The sequence below is a fragment of the Ambystoma mexicanum genome, chromosome 3p, assembly GCF_040938575.1.
Source record: "Ambystoma mexicanum isolate Mex_15411 chromosome 3p, UKY_AmexF1_1, whole genome shotgun sequence".
In the NCBI taxonomy this organism is placed as follows: Eukaryota; Metazoa; Chordata; class Amphibia; order Caudata; family Ambystomatidae; genus Ambystoma; species Ambystoma mexicanum.
This window is the reverse complement of record NC_090925.1, coordinates 1,001,779,047-1,001,803,393: the sequence shown is the minus strand read 5'-3', so window position 1 is coordinate 1,001,803,393 and position 24,347 is coordinate 1,001,779,047. Positions and strand designations below refer to the sequence as shown.

General features: G+C 45.6%; 1 protein-coding gene across 3 annotated transcripts in view; it reads left to right on the top strand.

Moving 5' to 3' along the window:
• Positions 1-24,347, top strand: part of LPIN3 (lipin 3) — a 679,959-nt gene that overhangs the window by 159,735 nt on the left and 495,877 nt on the right. For all 3 annotated transcript variants that reach the window (XM_069652299.1, XM_069652298.1, XM_069652300.1), the window contains exon 4: positions 9,405-9,694. In XM_069652299.1, coding sequence (XP_069508400.1) covers positions 9,405-9,694 — 290 coding nt within the window. The remainder of the gene's footprint in view (positions 1-9,404; positions 9,695-24,347) is intronic.

Genomic DNA, 24,347 nt, shown 5'->3' with positions numbered 1-24,347 from the left:
TCCCTTCTTTTTAGGAGTGTTGCCGATGCCAGATCCTGGTACAGTTGGATTTCTACTCGGTTCATCCTTATGTGGTCAAGCAGCCGCGCTTTCCTGAGTATCAGTTCCTTTTGTGAGTAGGATGTAAGCGCCGGTAGAACGTCCCTTGGTCTCTCCCCTGGGGCACCTGTTCTTTTCAGCCCCACCCTTTGGATTCTGTCAATCCCTATGTCTGCTGAATCTTGAGCCTCGATAATGTCTCTAAATACCTCTTGCATCGAGACCTTGAGATCTTTGTCCGACACCGTTTCGGGCACAAACTTGATGCGGATGTTGGATCTGCGAGAACGGTTCTCCAGATCCTCACACTGGATTTCTAGGTTATGGGTGAGTCTAACCCGATGTTCTGCATTTCACTGCTTTGCTTCGCCTCCTCTTCTATGTTTTGTACTATTCTCTCCACAGTGTCTTTCCTTTCCTCCTATTTGGCCACATCTGTTTTCATCTCTTGCACCACCTGCTTCATCTCGTTTCTCATCGTGGCAAATTGGTCCTGGACTGTGGACATGAACCTGTCTTGTAGCTCTGCGAACCAGGACCGCATATCGTCCTTTGAGGGCAGTAGAGCGCTTTGGTTTGGGGCGTACGGGTCCGTCGTGTGCTCTTCACCTGCCCTTTCTTTTGCGTTCGCCCCTGTATCCGAGGCCCACATCTGGAGCAGATTTGTGTCCTGTTTCTGGGATTGCGGCGTGGGCTGTGAGGTGCCCCCCTTTCCCTTTGCCAGTGACATTTTCTTTTTGCTTATGAGGGCCTGGTGCCACCCGCTCTTGTGTCCTCCCCTGTTGTGGGGATTGCCCGTAGTTATGTAGGTGTTGCCGGATCCCTCCCGTGGAGCCGCGGCCCCCCTATAGCTTGTTTCCTTTATCTCGTGGAATGGGTCTCCTGTCCCGGACCACGACCACCGGGGGGACCGAGGGGAGGCGCTGCTGCGGTCGCTCTCACCTCTGGTTCTGCTGTCCTCTGCCTCTGGTGTCCTCCGCGCCCGTTCGGCGGGGGAGCGGTGGTGCCTCCTCCTCCTTTCCCGCGTCTCCCCCCGATCCACCGGGGCCCGGCACACCTTGTTGCTGCTGGTCTTGCTGCTTCTTCCCACTTGTGTTGCCGGCCTGTTTGTGGGGGGGGGCACACACCTCGGTCGGTGCTGCGGAGCTCCCGCCGCCGCTCTGTTTCCCTCACGGCTTTCACTTATCCCCCAGTGGCGACTGTGGAAGGAGCTCCTCCCTGATCTCTGGGCGCTCAATCTTGCGGCCGCTCTCCCGGTTGTCTCCCTTGCTGGGCCGACCAGGCCTTCCTCAGAGTGGGAGGGGCGGCGCCACTCGCGGCGGGCTGGCTCCCCAGGTGGGTGCTGCTGGGTCGATCTCCGCTCGCTACTGGGTCTCCTCACCTTCCCGAGTTGCTGGTGTGGTTTTGGAGCTTAAACACTCGGAACTGCGCATTTAATGTGCTTCTTTGTTATGGGCCCGGCGGGAGCGCGATCTAAACGCGACCTCCTCTGCCGGAGGCCATCTTGGAATCACAACAAACAGCTTTGACACTAGGCCACCCCCTTGCAGATACAACAAGCCAGTGCACACGATTGTACTACTAGCCAAACTGCACATGAAACATACACCCAACATAACACTAGCACTTAACTGAGGCACTTCATCTTACCCATACGTATTTTAAAAGCCAGGTCACACAACCAACACTCATGCAAGACAACACACAGATGCCACTTTTTCCGGTTCGTGAACCAATCCGATCATTCTACCCTCACTCACACCCCGCCCTCTTTCTTGCAGAGCCACATGAGCGCCTGGAGACCGCTCCAGTGGTGATAACGATGCACAATATTAGATAACATTACTTCTCCAGCATTGGATCTTTGATGGATTCACATGCTTTGAATATTCCCAGCCAACAGGCTGGGAATCCTCTAACATATTTATTGTAGCTTATAACAGAGCTTTTAGAGCTCACTATAGTAGCCCACCCATGTCCTTTACAATGCTTTCTGCCTCAGGACGTCGGGTGACTAGCGCCACCCAGGAGGCCTTCTTCAGATTCTAACCGCATATAGTACTGAGTCCTTGAGGTTTTCACTCCTGAAGAAAAAATGCCAGAATCCAGAAATGCATCATAAAACCTTTTGGAAATTTAGGAAAACATGAACATCTATAACGGAAGTGCTTTTCTTTTCAAAATATGGAAGAAAAACTGCAAGCCCTTTTGGAGGCATGCCATTCATGTGGAATCAAGAATGTGTATGAGGGAGACAGGCATTCTGAATGTATATATTGTCTCTATCCAAATCATCACATTCTGGAAGATTGTGAAATGTGTGCCACCTGTAGCACAAAAACCCTCTGGCAGAAAAAGGAGACTGGCCCTTTGGCTTAATGAGGGAAGATATCCCCCTTCAGAGGCTGAGTCCTCTAGAAGTATGGTGGAGGACAGAGCAGACCAGCCCAAAACTCATAAAATGGCTAGGTCAGAAGAGATCGCCTTCTGCTTCTTTCAAAGGGAAGGAAAATCTGAGAAAACCGTCCAACATTGCCAACGACGGACCCTCCACTGGCTAAAACTGTGTTGGAACCTGCAGCAAGTGCTCCGATGACGAGCCCAAAGGTCCCTGCCGTAGCCTGAAAATCACCACTGCCGACAGCCATCAAGGCATCTTCTAAGACCTTGTTGATGGGGGGGGTGAACAAGGTACAATTAAAATTTCGTCGACTTGTCGTCTACGTGCCAGTCAACATCAACCACCCCCACAAAGGCCTTGTCAACAATGTCAACGACGATACGGTCTACGGCAAGCCATGCAACGTCAACTGCAACATTGACGGTATACGGAAAGTCACCAACACCACTGCTGTCGGCACAGTCAACGGGGAGATGGGGCGAGAGGGGGGCACAAGAAAGGATGTTAAAGCGATCGTGAATCAGCTAAATTGGAAAAATTAAGACCAAAACAGCACAAACAATATACGGACATGGGCCTAAACCAAGACTAAGAAGAACTGTCGAGCCAGTCACCACCGGACAACATAACAGCTTTTCATAATACGATTCAGAAGACATGCGAGGAATTCAGCCTAATAACCTCAGAGCAGAAAAAGGATTGTTTCCTTTTTAACTCAATGCACAAGCACAGAAAGGCGGTAATGACCACTCCCATTCTAGACCACGTATAGGAAGAAGGACTATTACTCATGAAAAACCCTTCTCAGAGCCAGCATTAAAAGGCTGCTTGGAAAATAATTTTAAGGCAATGCAGGTGTCCCCAAAATGACTCCTGTCTCAACCAACCACGATTCAGTAGTGGCGGTGGCATGCAGAAAATCGAGGTCAGCAGTGCCACCGGACAGGAAACGATAGGCATTTGGCAGGACATTTTGGCCACAGGAGCCACAACAGTCAAAGGGCAAATTCACTGGCAATAATCTCGAGATATTACCACGAGATGTGTAACCAGATGGGCCTGCTATTAGAATACTTGTCAGGAGATGACGCAAACCAGCCCTGGACATCCTGCAAGAGGGGACTTCCAATCATGCTATCAACATTGCAGTTGACAAAGCAGAAACAGGCTTTAAACAGATCAGCAAATGCGTCGTACTACGGAGATGGGCATGGTTAAAATGCACAGATTTCAGAGTGGGTGTTCACTCTAAGGTGCTGGATGTGCCCTTCGAGGGAGACCAACCTTTTCCTTCCCGCAATTGACGACACACATAAAGCGATAACAGACAGATACAGCATAGTCACTTATCAACCTGACTGAGACACACTTTTCACTCCTTCGGGGGAGTCTCGAGTCGCTCCACAGCGGCTAGAGGCAGTAAAGTATACCAACAAGGGGCCTCATACCCAAACGTACTACCAGGGGTATCGCCAAGCTTACCCGTATAAGCAGAAGGATTACAAACAAGCCCCAAGAAAGGCAGCAGACATCTACCCTAGGGGGTAAGCAGCCGAAAACAAGCCTGACTTCCATCAACCCCTGGACTCCTATGTCGAGCTGCAGCAAGTGGGGAGGGGGGTAAATTACAGTACCATCTGCAGCATTGGCAAGAATTAACAGACAGCTGGGTGCTGGACATCATACAAAAAGGCCACATAATAGAATTCCGGGGAAGCTTCACAGCCCCTGCCCCCCCAGCGCCTCCACGGTTTCATCACCAACCACACTTAGAAATCTTAATGAGCGAAGTGGAGAAACTGCTCATAAAACATGCAATCGAAAACGTCCCAGAACATCTAAGCGGCAAAGGCACCTACTCCCGGTTCTTCGTGGTCCAAAAACCAGATAAATCATGGCAATCAATTCTGGACTTAAGAAGTTTAAACAGGTACGTCAAGAAACAAAAGCTCAAGATGGTCACCTTGACGTATGTCATAAAATCAGTATGGGAAACCGACTTCCTAGCATCTCCCAGTGGTTGTGGCATTGGGCCATCAAAAACAACATACAATTGCAGGCATACCACTTTTTGGGGAAGGAAAATTAAGTGCAAACCAACTGAGCAGAGCCAACGACCAGTCGCTCGAATGGCAACCGGCGGACAGGAAACTCAAACAGATCTTCAACAAATGGGGAAAACCGACCATCGATCTGTTCACCACATGGGAGAAAAAGAAATGCCCCCTGTTCGTGAGCAGATATCCTCACCACCAATCTTTAGGCGACGCAATTGCAATTTCATGGGTAGTGATCTTAGTCTATGCGTTACCCCGACACCAGTGATACGCAATGTCCTACAAATGATCACGACTTAGAATTGCACAGTCATTGTAATAGCACCAACATGGGCGAGACAACCGTGGTTCTCCGAGCTTATTCACCTATCCTGGGTCCATCCAATCCCACAGGATCCGGACCCTGACCGGCACTCCATGTGCAAGTAGCAATTGCTCCATCACAATCCCGGGATCCTCAACGGGTTCGACAAGTTTCACTCACGGAGGAATGCAGAAACTTTCTAAAGGCAGCAGAGCGGAATCCACAAACAGATCCTACGTGTGTACAATTGGAATCGTTTTTGCAGTTTGTGCTCTCAACAACAATTGGACCCATTAAATATAGCACCTCATCAAATCATCCCATACCTACAGCAATTAGCGAGAGATGTTTTGTCGCACTCATCCATCAAAGTACATCTAGCGGCAGTCTCTCGATAGACCAGGAAGGTGTTACTCCCATATTTGGGGCCTGCATAGTAAAACACTTTGAGAGGCATGTTCGGCACTAACCCCCCCTTCAAAAGAAAGTGCCACATGAGTGGAGCCTGAATACCGTTTTATCAGCCCTGATGAGACCACCGTTCGAACCTATGGCAATTACAGATATAAACTGTGTCCCGGAAAACAGCTTTTCTAGTGGCAATCGCCTTTTTATTTTAGGCGCGTTTTGGAAATACATGCACTATGTTAAACCTCCATATCTACGGTTTGAAAAGAGTTGTTTTGAAAAAAAAACCTACATTACTTCCGAAGGTATTGTAGGAATTCCACCTGCAAGCTGAAGTAACCCTACCGGTATTCTTTGTAAATCAGTCTACGCCAGCGGAACAATCCTTGCACTCACTAGACCTTCGTAGAGTCCTGAAGTTCTACATAGATAGAACCAAGGGTTTTCAACGCACATATCAACTGTTTGTTGCATTTGGTGCCCCTAATGGGGGTCAACCTATTTCAAAGCAAGGTATTGCCAGATGGGTCTCCGCTACAATTTCAGCGGTGCATACTCCAGCCAATCGAACAGTGCAGGGACCAGTCCATGCTCCTACCACTAGACCAGTGGGGTCGTCAGCAGCGCTATGGGCATGGATTTCCCTGTCAGACATTTTCTGCAAAACGACCTGGGCAGTGCTGCACACCTTCATCAAGCATTACTGCGTGGAGGGACAAGGAAAGGCAGAAGCAAGGGTCTGAAGAGCTGTCCTACAACGCTTGCTTCAATAAGGTACACCTTCTCCCTTTACTCCTCCTTTTAAAGAATGTTAACTGCTGTGGTAGTCTATTCAAAGCATGTGAATCCATGAAAGATTCAATTCTGGAGAAGGAGTATATTGCTTACCTGTAACTACTGTTCTCCAGCATTGGTTTCTCTCATGGATTCACATGCGCCCTCCTTCCACCCCTAAGGGTGCAAGGCTACATGTCGCCGACGCTCATCACTCTGGGGAATCTGAAAATGGCCTCCTGGGTGGGGCTAGTCACTTCACGTTCCATTGGCTGAGGCAGAATGCACTCAAAAAGACGTGGATGGGCTACTATAGTGGGCTCTAAAAGCTCTTTTATAAGCTATAATAAAAATGTTAAAGGATTCCCAGCCTGTCGGCTGTGAATTTTTAAAGCATGTGAACCCATGAAAGATACTAATGCTGGAGAACAGGAGTTGCACGTAAGCAACATACTCCATCTCTGACAGTCACCTTTACTGGCCTTCAAAGAAGTCTGAATTCGAGTCTTGCAATTTTTGGAATCATTTGAAAATAAATATCAAATGTATCATTAAAATTTAATTGGGTTTTTATATCCCGCTTAATGCCAGAGTTGGGTCTCTAAGAGCGAACGGGTATCAAACTTTTACTGCTTCGCCTTGTCTTACTTTTAAGATGAGCGCTTTGCACCTGGTCTATGCTTCCAGCTCTTGATAACAAATGTTATTATTTTTAAAAGAAATATGAATTGTAATGGATTCAAATGATCTATTAATGTCGTACCTGAAGTTAATCAGTTAACCTTTTTAGGCTTTTCAAATGCCAACAGACAACGGGTACATTTAATCAAAATAAATTAAGTGTGTAGGTGGGTGCCTTTATTGCAGAAATTAACTTTTTCCTTGTATGGGCAATAGTTGATGCAACCAATATGATTTTTATAAATCGAAAATTATACCCAGCCTTATGTATGCATAAGAGTAAATGGATCTAAAAACTGGAATTGGTGCCGTTTTTGAAGGCAAACTCTGGACTGTTTTGAGACTACACCACTGCATCCCAATCGTAGTAATAAGGTTTGAGTTAGGTCTGCTCTCTTGGCTTTCCATTATTAAATGTAACCAGCTGATTTGTAAAGATTTTATGATTTTATCAGCAAAAAAGGAAACATACCTGCAGAATTGAGAAAGCTGGCATTGCATGATATGTGGAGTTAGTCCAGGCATTTATGTCCTACTGTAAGGGTTATTTTAAAGAAGTTAATCTGGAGGTGAGTACTGTTTGTGGACATCCTTATTTGGTGAAACAAAATATCAAGCAGTTGGATATTATAGAAAAGTGGGGGATATTAAATTAGTGTAAAGTGCGGAGTGAATATGCCAAATAACCTCCTGAATGACGGCACCCATGGGATATCTGAAGAAAAAGAAAATCTCCTGGTCCAACATCCAGAAATTGGTCAGTCCTGGGAACAATTTTCACCACAACCAGAGTTTCTGTACGATTTGAAAACGTGTAGAAAAATCTGAGACGTGGTTTATCTATGTGACGCCTTATGGTATAGTAGACAAAATCAGTTTGATCGATTTCCTGCTAATTGCTTAGCTCTTGAGTAATTTTGGGTAAGACAATGTATGGAATACAACTGTTGTTGATTGGTTCCATGTAATAATGTCCCCTCAAAAATATCACCATGCAAAAAAATTGCCCAGAAATGGCTGTTTTTTTGTGGGGACAATATTACATGCAACATGCGGGGGGACACGCTTGCAACTCCCAAATCCTTTTTTATTTTTCATGGGGAGAGGGGGACACCCCCGCAACCCCTGCTGCCCCTGTCCCTCTCTCTCTCTCTATATATATATATCACCTTTTATAATGTCGCCGCAACCTTTTCCCGGCGACATTATATACGGAGACCATATATATATATATATCTATATATATATATATATATATATATATATATATATATCCCGATACCTATTGCTTCTTTGCATATTTAGAGATAGATTTATTGTTTATTAGCGGAGAGTATTTCAATACTGATTTTTGTTAATACTAAGATTGTTTAATTTATAGTTTTTGTATATGGATTAATTATTATGCCTAAATATTTTAAGCATTTAATATTTATTAACCGTTTAAATAAAAGCACAGGTCCCTTTTTATTTAAAAAAAATTCCGAATACATTATTCAGACAAAGTAATTGCATGTGCCACTTTATCGACTTAAAATGAGTACCAAGTACTGTAGGTTGGATATTGCACTTGCCACTTTATTTTTTAGAATCTGCCACATTGACAAAAAATAGATTTAGCTATAGTGAGTATGTTGCATCGTTTTTTTCAAATGAGTGCCATATTATTTTTAAAGTTTATCGATTTTTGAATATAGTATCATTGATGAATGAAGGGGAAATGTTTATGATAAATTGCAAAAGGGTTTTATTATGCAAAACCATAACACAATAAATATAAATGGAACTTGAATAAAGCAGAACAACAAATGCTTTTCGATTCCCGTCGAGGCCAACACAGCCTGTTGTTCTTCCGAGGTTGATAAAGGAGTACTAACTTCGGTTGGGTGATACTTGTATGTAAAAATGTAATATTCACAGCACTTTGGCAAAAGCGCTATATAAATAACAGATAATTATCGTTCTTTCCCTACATGAACTTTGTGTTGTCTGTCTGAGTCTGTGTCTGCATAGATTTGTTGACTAATCTCTGGCCTGCCTCATCAATCTATTTTGAGCATTATTGCAGAGATGATGGTTGCATTTAGCATTGAGTTAGCAGGCATTTCTGAAGTCAATGGAGGTTTTCATTATCCTTATTAAATTTCAGAAAGGAACAGCGTGTCGTTCTAGTTATGTGATGCTCACTTGAAGGGTCAGAGGCCAACAATGTGCAAGTCAGATTTTTTTTTAAAGGACTTGAGGCTAAAATGCTCAAGGTTTAGGAAGCTCAATGGTAGAGTGATCCTAGTGAAGTGTGAAAATCTGACAGACCACTGAAGTGGATTTGACCAGCGATCTTGGGCATCGAAAACTTCATTGAATTATATGAGCACTGCAATTATGAAGTATGCAGGACCCGCCGTCTAACGCTTCCCTTCCCACCTCATTCATCAATATCCTGCTGATGTGTAAATGGCTGTGACTTAGATGGAGTAGATTGGCTCATACATGATACAATAGTTTAGGCCTTTTGAAATATATAAACCACATAATTTGCAATGGCCAGTAGTCGCTGGTTAGGGGTCATTCTGGCTTTGTGAATAAGAAATGTGTGCTTTGTGCATGTGGAGAGCTGACGTTCTTGGCAGTGACTATTATATATAGTTAGTAGCTTTCAACTTGAAATTATTCAACCAAAGTTTCAACTTTATCTTTGTGTTTCTGAATATATTCTAATCTTCTGATTGTTGTTTGCCAGGAAAGTGTCCCCTCACACCTTTGCACGTCCCCCTTACCCTTGGAGAATGATGAGGAGTCCACTTGTGATCCTGGAGATCCCGCCTCTGAATTTGTCACCCCTCAAGTGAGCCCCATACATGAAACTGATCCGACAAGCTCGGATACGTCACAGCGCAAGAGGAAGCGGCGGCGGAAGAAAGTAAGGATAAAGGAGAACATGAGGAGCGAGGAGGTGGACTTGTCCTCCACAGACGAGGGAATGGAGGGTGAACTCAGTATGGAGGACAAGCATAAACTATTTTCTGCACGGTAATAACATTTTAGTGGGGTTCTCCAGGGTGATTTGAGAACTGTTGGAAGTTAAACTGTACTACACACAAGTTTTTATAAATCAAATCGCTATCCCAGAATCGATGGTTAACGATCATGTTATCACAAAAAACTATGCATGAATCCATGACTACTTACCCTTGAATGTCCGGCTAGTTACTATTCAATCTCTAACTCTAGGCTGGACTTGTGTGTATTTTTGTTTATTTTATTTAGTGCTACATTTAATGGCATTGTGGAAAACCAGTCTGATAGCACAGCGAGCAGAGCACTCGCTTTGACATCTGTGCAGAGCATGCTGATGCAGGTTTGAATCTCAGCAGGGCCAAACTCAGACTTTCATCCTTCCGAGAACGATAAATGAGCACCACACACCGTGGGTAATAATAAGCAGCGCTCAGATGTCTGAGGGTTCGTAGCGCTATATAAATGCTAAATTATTATTATTGTATAGTGAAAGCAAAGCCAATTGCCAACATTAGTTACATTGAACTCTTGAAGGATGTACTCTCCACCACTTACAAATGTCTATGCCAAGAACTTGAAACAATATCAAACACCTGTCCATCACCATACAATGTTTAACTTATTTTCACTGAAATGCATATGATGCACCCCAAAACTCAACCCACCTCCAGCATTAAATCTGAGTCATTCAATATAACTGCTGGCCTTCACTCTTTCAGCACTTGCCGCAAGCTTGTGGGCTCCATCACTACCTGACTATCTGTTAATTTCTTTTGTGGGCACCAGAACCGTGAGCACCAAAACGGAGTCATCATGTCTGGACTGAAACAAGCCCACCCTTTTTTTTATATTGAAATGTAGTCCCTTATTATCTTCTGGTGATGATCATGGGAAAAACATCCACTGATGACATTTTGTCCACCCGGTGATACGAATACTTGCCATTTCTGGTTTCAACAAACTCTGCAATAAAACAAATACATATCTTTCAAAATCATGTTTTTAAATGTACTGGTAATGTCTTATGCACTGGACGTAATTTATTTTGTCAAACTCTGTACCTTAAATATCTTTCAAAACCCTTTCTTTTCCTTGCCGATTTTCCTTTTGATTTTCTCATTAGCTGTCAGATTTTTTTGCCCATATGGGCAATTGTTACTAAGGAGGGATAGTCTCACCACCTGAGTCCTTGGTTACTGCTCCTTGGTCTGTTTAAGTTCTATCTTGAAATTATTCAACCAGGATGTCTTAGATCAAACTGTTGTCAGAGGTTTATCACTAATTAGTGTTTTCTCCTGCCACCTTAACCTGACACAGCATGTGACCATCCCTACATGACCATTCCATTTTAGCCTGTTTAAAATCAGACTCCAATTCCTTCCGTCAAGGCTACTTCTTGGCTTTCACTCAAGCCCACTTGAGGTTAGGGAGGCTGCAAATCCATATTTCCAGCACTCCTTGTCCTTCCCAAAATCTATAGTGCGAAAAGCAGAAAAATCAGTAGGCAACGCCCCAAGTGCTATTTCCTAATCCCATGCATACAGTCTTTCTGTGAACCTCCCATCTTCCAAATTTGGGCATTCTTCCAGTCTTATCTGAAATGTATGTAATTTTCAACCCAGGATTGCTGCATCCAAAGTTCCCAATCAGCCCTTGCATTCCAAGTTGTTCCTCAGCATTTGATAAATGTCTGCATTTGAGCATAGAAATGCCCTTCTCTGAAGATGAGAAAGCCCCTTTCCCAAAGCCCACTCGTCATTCCTGTAGACAAATTGGAAGAATGCAGGGCGCACACATGGATGAAACACCTCTGGGCACTGCTACAGAGGCAAACAAGTAAGCATGCTGAGGAAATAAGCCATGAAGGAGAGGAGTGTTATGACACAGTTCCTTCTTGTGAACTGCTTGTTTTATAAATACTCTATGCGCCTATGAGGCCATCTTCATTCGGTACAATACATCATGACATTGTTGCGGACAACCCTTATTGTGCTACTTTTGAATCTCCTTCCACATCCCTTAGGTGAGGCCCATATCACAAATCATCAACAAATGTAAATTGACTTTGAAGCGCCACAGCACAAAGCTTGACCCACCACTGTGGGATGCTATTATAGCCAGCATACACCACGATGTCCGCAGATTCCTGTGGCTGCCATGATAATCCCGCGCTGCTTTCACTGCCAGACAGCCCATGGTCTGACATGATGATGTTAACTACCTTAAGCTCAATGATGAGTGCAATGATATAACTCAACAACCCTGAATCAGAAACCTAATGGGAAACTGATAGGAATTAGCTAAATTGGGTTCCCACAGAGCACGGTATACAGGATAGCTCTTCCAAAAACTTCATGATGGCCTCCTGCAATTGACATCCCTGTGTCAAACCACCTTACCCACAGTAATTTGCGGTACAGTTGTAACTTTTTGCTAGCATCCCATGCTTTTTTTTTAACCAAAAAGATAATTTATTTTATTTCACCAACTGTATTTTAACATCATGCAAAGACTACCATTGTTCATATACTGATGGGCCTACCAGGTCCTCTCAATTTCCACTGATGATTTACAGGATAACAAGCTGCCATTACTGGCCCAACTATCTCTCTTCCATAATCAAGGAAGGGAGAAATCACTTAACTGCATGATTGGTGAGCCATGTGTGCCATTTCTTCTTCTTCAAGAAGACTTGCTCCCCACCCGAATTAGGGTTGCTACGCTGCCTCTACCTGCTCGCTTCCTCAGTGTCCCTCTGTGTCTGTTGCTCAGGGCAAGCCCTTGCTGTCCTTGATCATGGGGCTGAATCCAGACCTCTTAATCAGTAATTGTACACTATACAAAGTGAGATGCTTCTTTGGATCTCTTCTGTCGCAAGAACAACTCAGATTTTTCTTGCGGTTTCCGAAGTGGCATGCCCTCGGGTTTCTGTTTGCTGTGCACTCCATCTCATGTCCACTGATCCATATTGGGATGGTAGCAATCCTTTTGCATTCAACAAAGAGCCTGCCTCTGCATGGATGATCTCCTGTGTTCCTCCATGCAAGGATCTGTTGTACATGGCGGCGGCTACTGATTCAGTAGAATTTTGTGGATAAAATTGAATGGGTGGTTCTGTGTGGACAGAATTTTATATGCGGCGGGTGGCAGAACAATCTTCCTTTTGATATTCTGACTCAATAGATATAAAAAAAATAATTGGTCTTTTTGTTTGTGATAGCAATCCAATTCAAGATGAAATGCCAAACTTATCAGTCAAAATTCTAGTGTACTTCACACATTGATTCACAATACTCCTGTCAACAGAATTGATTTGCATCATTATAGATCTTTAGCCTGGTAAAATCAAAATTTTTTACAAGAACTGTAACTCTCACTTTGTTTTTCTCATACTCCTACGTCCCGTCCCCTTTCCTCCGTACTTGTGTGACATCTCTCCGTCCTGTGGGACGGGACCGGATCACTTTGTAAAAAGCATCCACATTTTTCCAAAAATGTGTCCTTCCTCTCTTTCCTGCGCGGGGCACCGGCACACGGACGTAACCCCACCCACCTTGGCTCCGCATCGCCCCTCAGTCCTTTTCTCCACTCGATCGGGGCCGGACGCACTTGCATCCTCGGAAGATTTTCTTCCCTGTTTTCCTCTCTGGCTCTCGCTAGCGTTCGTCTTCTAGTCGGTCTGTCTTTTAAATTAGACTTTCCAGACTGTTCTTCGTGTCATCGTCGCTTCACGAGGGCGGATCCCCATCCTCTTTGTTTAGAGTGTTTGGGTCCGGAACACCGTTGGGACTTCTGTTTTTTACTGTGACTCCCTTTCGGTCCGGGCTCTTCAACCTCGGTTTGGAACGGTGGGAGGAGGTGTTCCGACGCACTCCCCTATCTGATTTTCAGGCGTTCATCGACGAGAAGAAGAAACGCCCGGTACGTTCTTTACTTTTCAGAGCACCCCGGCCGGGGGATACCTTCCCGGGTTCCTCTCGAGCCGGGAGGGGCGTTAATCGCTCTGTCACCGGGGTTCGCCCTGAGGTTCCTGTCGGGCCTAATAATTCTACCGGAGTTTTCTCCGAGGGTTTCCGTAAGGGGCCTGTGTACACCGGAGTAACTTCCGAGGCCCCTCCTGTGGGGGCTGTGTGTAGACCCAGTCCTGCTGAGTCACAGGGTACCGGAGCCTGCTCTGAGGCCTCTCTTTCGGCTTCCCTCAGAAATAAGACCGGGGTGCGCCCCGAGGCCTTGGCTGGGCTTGCGTTTACTGAACGGATGTTCGAGGCCCGTGCCGATAAGGCTATTATCGGGCCTAGGCCCGAGGTCCCTCGACAGGGCTAAGGCTACCAACAGTTCTGAGGGGCCGGGCAGGGCCCTGTCGGTGAAAGCGGTTTCTCACCGTTCCCGCTCTTGTGGTCATACCAGATCTGTTGAGGGGGCAAAGAAGCAAGGTTCTTCTTTTACCGGCAGTGCCGAGGTCCTTCCTTCGAATGGCTCATTTGGCGGTTGGTATGTCGCAGAAACATTCCAGGCCTCATAGTACCGGCTCTGCCGAGGTTCCTTATGTTAAGGCTAAAATTAAGACCCCTGATCCATCGACGGGGACCCCTGCCTCACCTCCTCACGTGCCGCAGTTCCCCCTCAGATGAAGACAAAATGGCGGCCGTTCCCGCCACGACCATGGCGGCCATTTTAGGTACTAGCCCTACAACTACGCCATCGGCCCCTGGTGTAGGGTTCGGTCCTTTGGGTGAACCTAAGGTCACTTGTGCGTATCCTTACCGGCCCGTTTATGATTGGAACGCCCGGATGCCTCTTCCGCACTGCAGGGGCGGCCCCTTTGATTTATGTGGATACGTCGGGGGAGGGCCCGGCGTGGCACCCTTCTCCGTTACGTCCCTGGGTTTGTCCACCTCATGAGAGGCCTCCTCAGGTTCCGAAGCAATCTCCTGAGTACGCTTTTTTCGGTAAATTTCAAGCGCTTATGTGCACCGACCCCATGAGGGAGTATTTCAAAGGGCATTTTAAGGAAATTTGTCCACCAGCGCCCCCGGCTCCACCCGTTCCTCTGGTGGTTCCGCCAGCGCCTCCTTTGCCCGTGGTGCCTGCCCCTGCTCTTCCGCCTTTGCCACCGTTGCCCCAGTGGACAAAGCAGTGCCTGACACGGTTCAGCAGGATCCTGACCTGTCAGATGACCCTCAAGGCGAGCAGGACAACGAGGACCTTCCCCGCTCTGTTAGAGCTTTTCATGACCGGGTACTGGACATGATGAATTTCTTAGATGTTCCGGCTCCTGAGGCACCTGCTCCACAGGAGGGCGTGCTTTCTGGGGCGTTCACCCTGTCTCCTTTGGAGCGTACCGGCCTTTTCCTGCAGAAGGATGTTTTGGCCGAGGTCCGAAGAGTCTGGGAGAAGCCAGACTCAGGACTTTTTGTCAATAAAAAGATTGACGCGAGGTACAGGCTGCACCCTTCAGAGGAAGTGGCCTTGTCTTGTCCACCTCCCTCCTCCACAGTGGTGGCTGCGGTCACGTTGCAGTCCAGACCTGCAGCATCCTCTTCCGTGACGGCTACTCAGGTCTTGGGAAAGGAGGACAAGCTCCTGGACTCCCTAGGGAGGAAGATCTTTGCCAATTCGGCCTTGCAGCTCAGGCAGGCCAATGCCGAATTGATTTTGGCGGGAGCTAACATGCAGATGTGGAAAGGTCTGTCGGAGTTTAAGGAGCACATTCCGGCCAAGAGTTGGAAGACTTCAGAGGTGCCTTTCCGATGCCAGGGTCTTGGCTCAGGATCTCCTGGAGGCTGCGGCTCATCACGTAGACACCTCGGCTCGGGGCATGATGCTCGGGGTGGATACCTCCAGGCAAGCGTGGTTGCATGCCACTAAGTTTTCGAAGGAAGTGCAAGACAAAGTGTTGGACCTTCCATTCGATGGCAAGGAGCTTTTTCATTCTTCTACTGATGTAGAGCTCACCAAAACCAAGGATAGCACTCGGACGGCTAAATCATTGTCTGTTCTGATTAAACCTCCCTTCAAGACTCAAAGGCCGTTGTCGCAAGGGTGACCTTCCTCTGGTTTTAGGGGATTCCTCGACGGCAAGAATCGCAGAGTGGATACTCCTGCGGGGAATAACCGCTGTAGACAACAGCGTACGCGGTATTTCTCCTGCTCCTCAGCCTCCTCATCAGGTTCAGGTGGCACTGCCACCGATAAACCTGCCAAATGAGGGTTTTCCACGCTCGCACGAGACCCCGGTGGGAGGGCGCATTGCGTCTCATTGGGAGGCGTGGCAGACCATCACAGAAGACAGATGGGTCTTATCAGTCGCTCGGGCGGGCTTCCGCTTACCTTTACCCCCTACCCCCACCCCTCAACCTTCCTTTTCAGCCGTTGGGCTCGCCCTCCCCCAACGCCGAGATTCAGAAACTCCTGGACCTCCGGGCTGTGGAACCCGTTCCCTTTGGGGAGCTAGGGGAGGGCTTCTACTCCCGGCTGTTTACGGTTCCCAAACCCAACCAGGCTGGCCTGCGCACCATCCTAGACCTTTCCCAGTTCAACCTCTTACTACCCCAAGAGAAATTCAAGATGATCACGCCCAGCCAGATACGCTCCTCTTTGCAGATGGGCGACTGGCTCAGCGTACTGGATCTTCAGGACGCGTACATACATATCCTGATTTGGGCTCCACACAGGAGGTACCTCTGTTTCTCTTTGGGAGAGGAGCACTTCCAGTTTCTGGTGCTTCCTTTTGGCCTCAGCTCGGTGCTGCGTGTCTTCACGAAGATGATGTCGGTGATTGCGGCCTATCTTCGTCTTCAGGGTATCCATGTGTATCCTTATTTGGACGATTGGCTTTTACGCAGCCCTTGTCCTCTGGCGGCAGCGGGCAACCTCCAGTCTCTCCTTCAGCTCCTGTTCCATCTTGGGCTGTCAGTGAACTGGCAGAAATCCTCCATGACGGTCTCTCAGGACCTGATTTTTCTGGGTTTTCGTTGGAACACGATCGACTGCAGAGTATACCTGAACAGAATGGCGGATCTGTTGGCCACGTGTCAGATGTTTGCGCAGTCGGAGTATGTCGGCCTGGTGGTTCCAGAGGCTTCTGGGCCTCATGGCCTCGTGTGTGCTGGCTCTTCCTCGTCTCAAAATGAGACGGACCCAGATGGCCCTTCGGAATTCATGGCGTCAGGCAGTGGACCCAGACTCCATGCGGATAATGATTCCGGATTCCATGAGAGTGGACCTGGACTGGTGGTCATCTCTCAGCAATCTGTCTGGGGGCGCGGGGTTTCAGGACCTGGTCCCTATGGTGACGATCACGACGGACTCCTCCCTCCTTGGGTGGGGTGCGACGTTAGATCTCCTTCAGGTCTCAGACCTCTGGTCGCCTCAGGACAAGCTCCTGCACATAAATCATTTGGAGCTTCTGGCGATTTTCTTAGCGCTCAGGGCGTTCAGACCGGTCATTGTCAACAAGTGGTCCGCATAAGAACGGACAATGTGGTGTCAATGTATTAAATCAACAAGCAGGGGGGAACAAAGCCCCCCCTCCACCCCCCCTGGGCCTGTCCATCCAGATTTGGGAGTGCGCCGTGCTTCATGGTGTCTGGCTGCTTGCAGTGCATATCCCGGGCCAGCTGAATGTCACAGCAGATGCCCTCAGCCGGCGGACAGTGGTCAGCTACGAGTGGGAGTTGAAGGCAGATGTCCTCTCAGGGATTTTCTCGCGCTGGGGCACACCGCAGGTGGACCTCTTCGCAACAGCGGCGAACAAGAAGCTTCCTCTGTATGCCTCCAGAGTGGGGCTGGGAGCCTCCTCTCTGGCGGACGCTCCAGTGATTCCATGGAACAACATGAGAGCTTACGCCTTCCCGCCTCTGCCTCTAGTTCACCGGGCGATTTGGAAGTTGAAGAACTCGGTGAACTGTTCTCTTCTACTGATAGCCCCGTGGTGGCCGGCCAGGTTTTTGGTTCTCAGGACTACAACACCTGTCGGTTTATCCGCCGATCAGGTTACCGGTAACTTCCGATCTTCTCCACCAGGCAGAGCAGCAGCTGTGGCACCCCTCCCCACAATCGCTCAGCTTGGCAGCATGGTGCCTGAGTTCAGGTCTTTAGAGCATCTGAATTTATCTGCGGATAACATGCGTATTATCCAGGCAGCCAGAAAACCCTCGACCAGATCTCCGTGCAAGAGTAAATGGCTCAGGTTCTGTCATTGGTGTCCAGGGAAGAAATTGGATCCAAGGGGGGCCACGGTTGACACGGTGTTGTCCTTCGTGTCCTCCCTAGCAGAGTCAGGGGTTCATGTTCTGTCATGCAGGACTTACCTTTCAGCGGTCTCCGCTTATCTTTCTACAGATCAGTGTTCGTTTTCTCTGACTAACCCAGTGGTAAAGAGGCTTTTCGCTGGTTTAACACGCCTTTACCCTCCAGTTCGTAATCCGCACCCGCCATGGGACCTGAATGTTGTCCTGACGGCGTTGTGCCATAAACCCTTGAGCCAATGGCTACTGTGGACCTCAAGTACTTGTCTTGGAAGGTGTCCTTTTTGGTCGCCGTCACATCGGCAAGGAGAGTGAGTGAGCTCCAGGCAATGTCGGTGGAGCATCCTTTCTTGGTCTTTCACAAGGACAAGCTAGTCCTTCGAACTAATCCAGCTTTTCTGCCGAAGGTAGTGACCAAATTCCATTTGAATCAATCGATCTCCCTACCGGTCTTTTTTCCGAACCCCGCCTCTGAGGCAGAGAGGGTTATACACTGTCTTGATGTCCGAAGAGCTCTTAAGTTCTACCTGGATAGGACTTCCGAGCTTAGAAGTTCTTCTCAACTTTTTGTGACTTTCGGCAACCCTCAAGGCAAGCAGGCATCTAAGGCAACTATTTCTAGGTGGATTGCCGCCTGCATCACGGAGTCTTTCACTATCCAAAAGCTGAAACCTAAAGGTATTCATGCACACCTGGTGCGGGGCAAGGCAGCTGCGGTTGCTTTTCAGAAGTAGGTTCCCTGGGAGTCCATCGCTAGGGTAGCTACTTGGGCCTCTCCATCTGCTTTCTGTAAGCATTACTGCCTCAATATGAGTTCTACAGCTGATGCTCAGTTTGGTAAGGCTGTGCTGAAGAACCTTTTTCAGTAAGGGGTATTTCCATCCACCTGTAGTTCCTGTAAGGAGTGCTTGGGAATCTCCCACAAGTATGGAGGAAAGGGGACGGGACGTAGGAGTATTACCAGGTTACTCACAGTAGTGACCACCTTACTCCTAGTCCACAGTCCCCTTTCCTCCATACGCCCGCCCGCCGTCCCCTCTAATAAGGTTCCTCTGTTATTGGTAATGGGTCTCTGACCTGGCAAAGAAAATGACTGAGGGGCGATGCAGGAAAGAGAGGAAGGACACATTTTTGGAAAAATTTGGATGCTTTTTACAAAGTGATCCAGTCCCGTCCCACAGGGCGGAGAGATGTCCCACAAGGATGGAGGAAAGGGGACTATGGACTAGGAGTAAGGTGGTCACTACGGTGAGTAACGTGGTAAATAGTCGTTATGATTATTAATCATGTCCTATTTTCTGCAGGTGCGCACAATAATCGAGTCCTTCGTCACCTGTCAAAAATGTCACCCCTCAATTCATCATTCTATCCTAATCTTAAAATGTGATGCACATTAAAATGTCACCAACCCATCAACTCTGTAAATGAGAGGAAGCCTCTGGCATTTACAATGTGCACCTTTCAGAGACTCGGTTATAACCCACATTCCATGCTTTCCTTTCAAATATATGTTGCATAACTGCAGATAGTGTTGTGCGTTATGCGGATGTAGCCAATCCTTTTACAAGCCTTCAGCTTTTCTTAACAGATGATTTTTTGCTAGGTGATAACACAGTGAATAATGCATATTATTCTCCTACATGGCTATGCAGCCATTCCCAGTAAAGTTGGTGGTTGCTCTGCTGTACTGCACACAATCAATTTAGACTTGAGTAAACAAATCAACATCCCATCTTTTCTACATGTGATGTCTTCGAGATTGCTATTCATGTGCTTCCCACAGCAAAACCCTTTACTCTCATATTCTATCGCTACTCCAAACTGAAGAAGTTTATTCAACGCATTTCTGAATCCTGTTACTGAGAAACAGGGTCACTAGGTAATGCTCTGTGGATCAAATGGTCGGGAACTGTACACGTGTTCTACCCATATATATTATACAGGGTAGTGCACAGGCTACTGCACGAGAATGACACTCATTCTGTATGCTTCCAGGTGGCTGCGATGTATGGAACCCCGACCTGCAACTCTGTAATAGAAGCCTGCATCAATTCGAATCTGTTAAGACAACGCCAAAAGATCAATCTTCCAAATCTACAAACCTAAAACCAGGCAGCTTGTCTTCTGAAGTCAGTTTGCCCATTTCTAATAACTTTAATTCTGCACAGCTGTGGCATTGCTTCTTTCCTCCCATAGATCTTTGAGAAACCCTTTATTTTTGCTGTGATTTGACTGCTGCCCTGAGCGTGTTTAGTTAAGTAAAGCCTTTGCTTTACTTCCTTTGTCTTTTTGCTCATTCTTATGGTGGAAACTGATCAGTCCCTAAAACTATCAGTACTGAGCAACTGTATCGCTTAGTAGATTTCTTGTATTTTTAAAACTGCACACATCACTAAAGTGAACTGCAGTTAAGATATTTTATATCCTTATAACTTTCTTTTGTGTTTTATTGGCTACAAATTCAAGAAGGGCTGTTAGCAACAGAGATCTTACTACTGTGTTTTGAACCTTTTACAAGTGCACTTTTGCAATGAACGCAACGTTCATGCTGAATCACTGCTATTGGGACTGCCAATGGGAGATGTAAAATGTGTTTCCAAAAGAAACCTTCCAGGAATAGTTGGAGGTCCCGGCGAAGCCCTAGAGAGGCCTCAGGCCCAAATGTACGGGCAGGTGACACCTTTTGTGTATAAAAGGTTATGATAGGTTGCAGAGAGGATTTCCCATACGTTCTATCGACTGCCCTGCCTTGTGCAGTTAGACTTTAACTTTGTTCTTCAGGCAATCAATCCATTCTTTCTCTCCTTTTGACATACTTGGCATTGTACCCAGGTATTTTATTTCCTTAACTGGCGGCAACTTTATTCTTCTTGCCTCCACTCACATCTCCAAATTTCATGATCTTGGATTTTGCTGTGTTTTTGTTTTCAAGCTGTTTTTATCCACATATTTCTGAAGGATATTTAATTTCCTTTGTAACACGATCTTGATTTGATCTAGCAAGACAAAGTCGTCTGCATATAATCGCCAACTCACCTCCATTCCATTGATTTTACGCAGAAATTTTGTTTAGTCTTTCGGGACCCTTTTCAAATCTTCTATAAAGAAGTTAAATAAAGTTGAAGCCAGCGGGCATCCTTGTTTTAGCCCCTTTGCGGTTTCAATTTTCTTTGAGAGGGTTCTCTGTTGATCCATGTTTGTTCCTGAATATAGGGATTTAATGGCAGTACGCAGATTTTTTTCGTGCGTCCTTTAGATTCCAATTTCTTTCACAATAGGGCTTGATCTATACTATCAAAAGCTTGTTGCAGATCTATACTGGCTATATATAGTTTTTGTTTCTTATGGCCTGCTTGTTTTTTTAAAAGCCCAAGAAGTAATAGATTTAGGCTGCACCCTGCTTCTTTAACAAAGCTGGCTTGTCGGCTATCAAAGTTCTTTGACTCCTTGATCCATTCTTTCAGTCGCTTTAGGAGAATCATCGAAAAGATCTTTCCCAGGACATCAAGTAGAGCGATTGGCATATAGTTCATTGGTAATAGGCGGTTCCCTTTTATAATTATGGGGACCACTATCGCTGCTTTCCAAGATTCTGGGATTTTACCAATCTTCATTATTCTTCTGAATAAGATTTCACACCCCTCAGCCCACTGATCCGGGGCAGCATTCAAGACTGCATTATAGATGCCATCAGGTCCTGGTGCACGTGACCTGCTCGCTTTTTTTATTCAGGCAAAAAATGGTTTTCAATAGGTGCACACCTAATTATCGGTCACTGTGAAGAGTAGTCACATACACATTTTACAAAATTCCGGGTGCTGGGAAGGAATGCAGACCCTGGCACTGGAGCCTGTGTAAACATGAACTAAGAAAAAGTGTCTAAATTTAAAGACACTCCCGTCCCCTGCCCACCATTAAAGCTGAAATAAATCAGTCAATACAGTATTTATATTTTCAAAGATATGTAATTCGGAGTAATCAACTCAAGGTAAAAAAATATATATACATTTGGTTTAGGAAATGTATTTGTACAAACAATAGTAATTTACACATAAGGCCATCATAAAAAGCAAAGGAAAAAACCAAACAATATGTTCTTATGTTCAGGTGTGATTTCCAACTCTACACGTTTCGGGGAAACTCCCCTTCTTCAGGAGCAATAGAAATCTGCAATTACATATATACATACAATTATTAATCACCTTTTAAATAAATGAAACCTCAAAATCAATTCGACAAAGCATTCACATTATTCATTTCTAACTTAATGCAGAAAGAGAAAAAGCTCATTCCCTATATGTTTTACTTGATGGTTGGTGAACCATAATTCTAACACCAGTATGACTCCAAAAGAAAAGGACTAAAAAAGCAATAGTGTATTTTAGACTACATATAAAGACTCTACTGAGTCTTTATATGTAGTCTACCCCACTGAATGAATATTATGTAAGTCAAGAATATCCACAGCTGTCTCTAATCTATGGGGAATCCATCAAGGATATCTAATTTAGACAGGAAGTCATACTCACTAATCAAAAATCCGAACAACAAGTCCTGATTCAACTAATCGTCAGCCAAAGATGTGTAAACCAAAAATATCTAAATAAAGACCCAAGTGCTTACCCAAAGGTTTGGAAGATAGAGAATAATTCTCAATGGAAGTAGGAAAAACAACCAGGTTGTACAATCTCCGTTTTAGATATAATCGAAGTATCCTAAGTCTGGCAGAAGTCCTAAATGAATGTAAAAACTCAGTGTTGAAATTAATCTAAATGAGCGTATTGATATCTCGCTATGGACCACCCTTACCTCAGTGAAGTATCTGTTGAACATACAGTGACTCCCAACTAATCGGCAAAGATAATTTGACTCGTCATAAATGGATGACACCAGTGTTCCAGTCAAAACGTCTAGGCACTTGCAGATTCAAAATCACGTACTGTTAGATTCTAGAAGGGGTAAGCATACAACAATGCTCATTATAATTCAATGAACCACAATGGCCCCATATTGAATACAGATCCAGATACTTCTAAATGAAGTCACCATCTTGATGCTTACAACAGATGAAAACGATCTTCTGCTCAGGCAAAATCCCGGCGATTAAGTGTAACGTGCACCACTCGCACGGTGTCTGAGTACTGAATGAGCATTTTTTGCCGGATTTAATGAAACCGGGAAGAGGTAGGTCACATGACCATGTCATGTGACCGAGAAACTTCCAAGATGGACAAATCATCACCTGACCGCGTCACTCAACTCTGAAAGCCCAAAAGATTGCTTTCCGAGATGCTAATAGAACTCAAGTAATGGTGATGTTGATCAAAAACTTCTAAGGAGGTAATTTGAACTACGGAAATGTACAATAATGGATGCCATTCCAGGTGTGGAAAATGAACAAAAGAAAAGGAGGATAATATTACAAACTAGGTCCTGATGCACAATCAAATTCAAACCCTAAAAATAAAAAACAGAGTCAAGAAATGTTAGAGGAAAAGAACACTTAATTCACCATTCATGAATAAATCTTACGTGCGTATGACTGTATTGCATGTCAGTGTCACATGCTACGAAGATAATTCAAGCTGCGGAAATGTACAGAGATAGATGCCAATCCAGGTAAGGAAAGAAAACAAGAGAGAGGAAACATTCTTTTAAAAAAGGGATGCACTGTAAATTAAAGACAGAAAAAAAACAAGATTCCAGAGTCAAAGGATGTAAAAGAATATCTAGTCCACCAACCGTCAAAGATTAAACTTGACCGAGGATCAAAAATCAGTCACACACGGAAACTGTGAAGAATCCTACAGTGCGTACACCAGTTCTAAAAGAAGTCCATCTAAACAGTTTCTAAAAATAAAGAGAGATGTTATGGCCCTACTTATATATACCTAGATGAAACAGTTAAGGGAAAACTCCTCATTCAGGCCTCTCTGTGAGATAGTGTCCAAAAGATCAATCCAAAACATCTTTGTGCCAAAATCCTCGCATAGTCACCTCCTCTATTCTTCCAGAATGTTAAATCTTAACTGAGCCACATTATGTCTCTCCTTGGTGAACCACATTATGTCTCTCCTTGGTGAAGTGTCTTGCTACAGGGGATATTTCATTCTTACACCGAATGTTTGATTTATGCTCTGTCCATATTTCCCAGTCCGACCTTGCTGTTTGGCCAATGTACATAAGTCCACATGGGCACTTAATGCTGTAGACAACCCCTGTGGTTCTACATGTGGAAAAGTCCTTGAGTTTACTTTCCCTCCCCGTCTGAGGGTGTTGAATATATTCCCCCTTTGCCACATTATTACAATGACTACACGTCAAGCACGGGAATGTTCCCTTTTTCCTGGTTGCAAATGTGGATTGTGTCTGTTTAGTTACCCTTTCTGCTTTCACTAACCGGTCTCTGAGGTCAA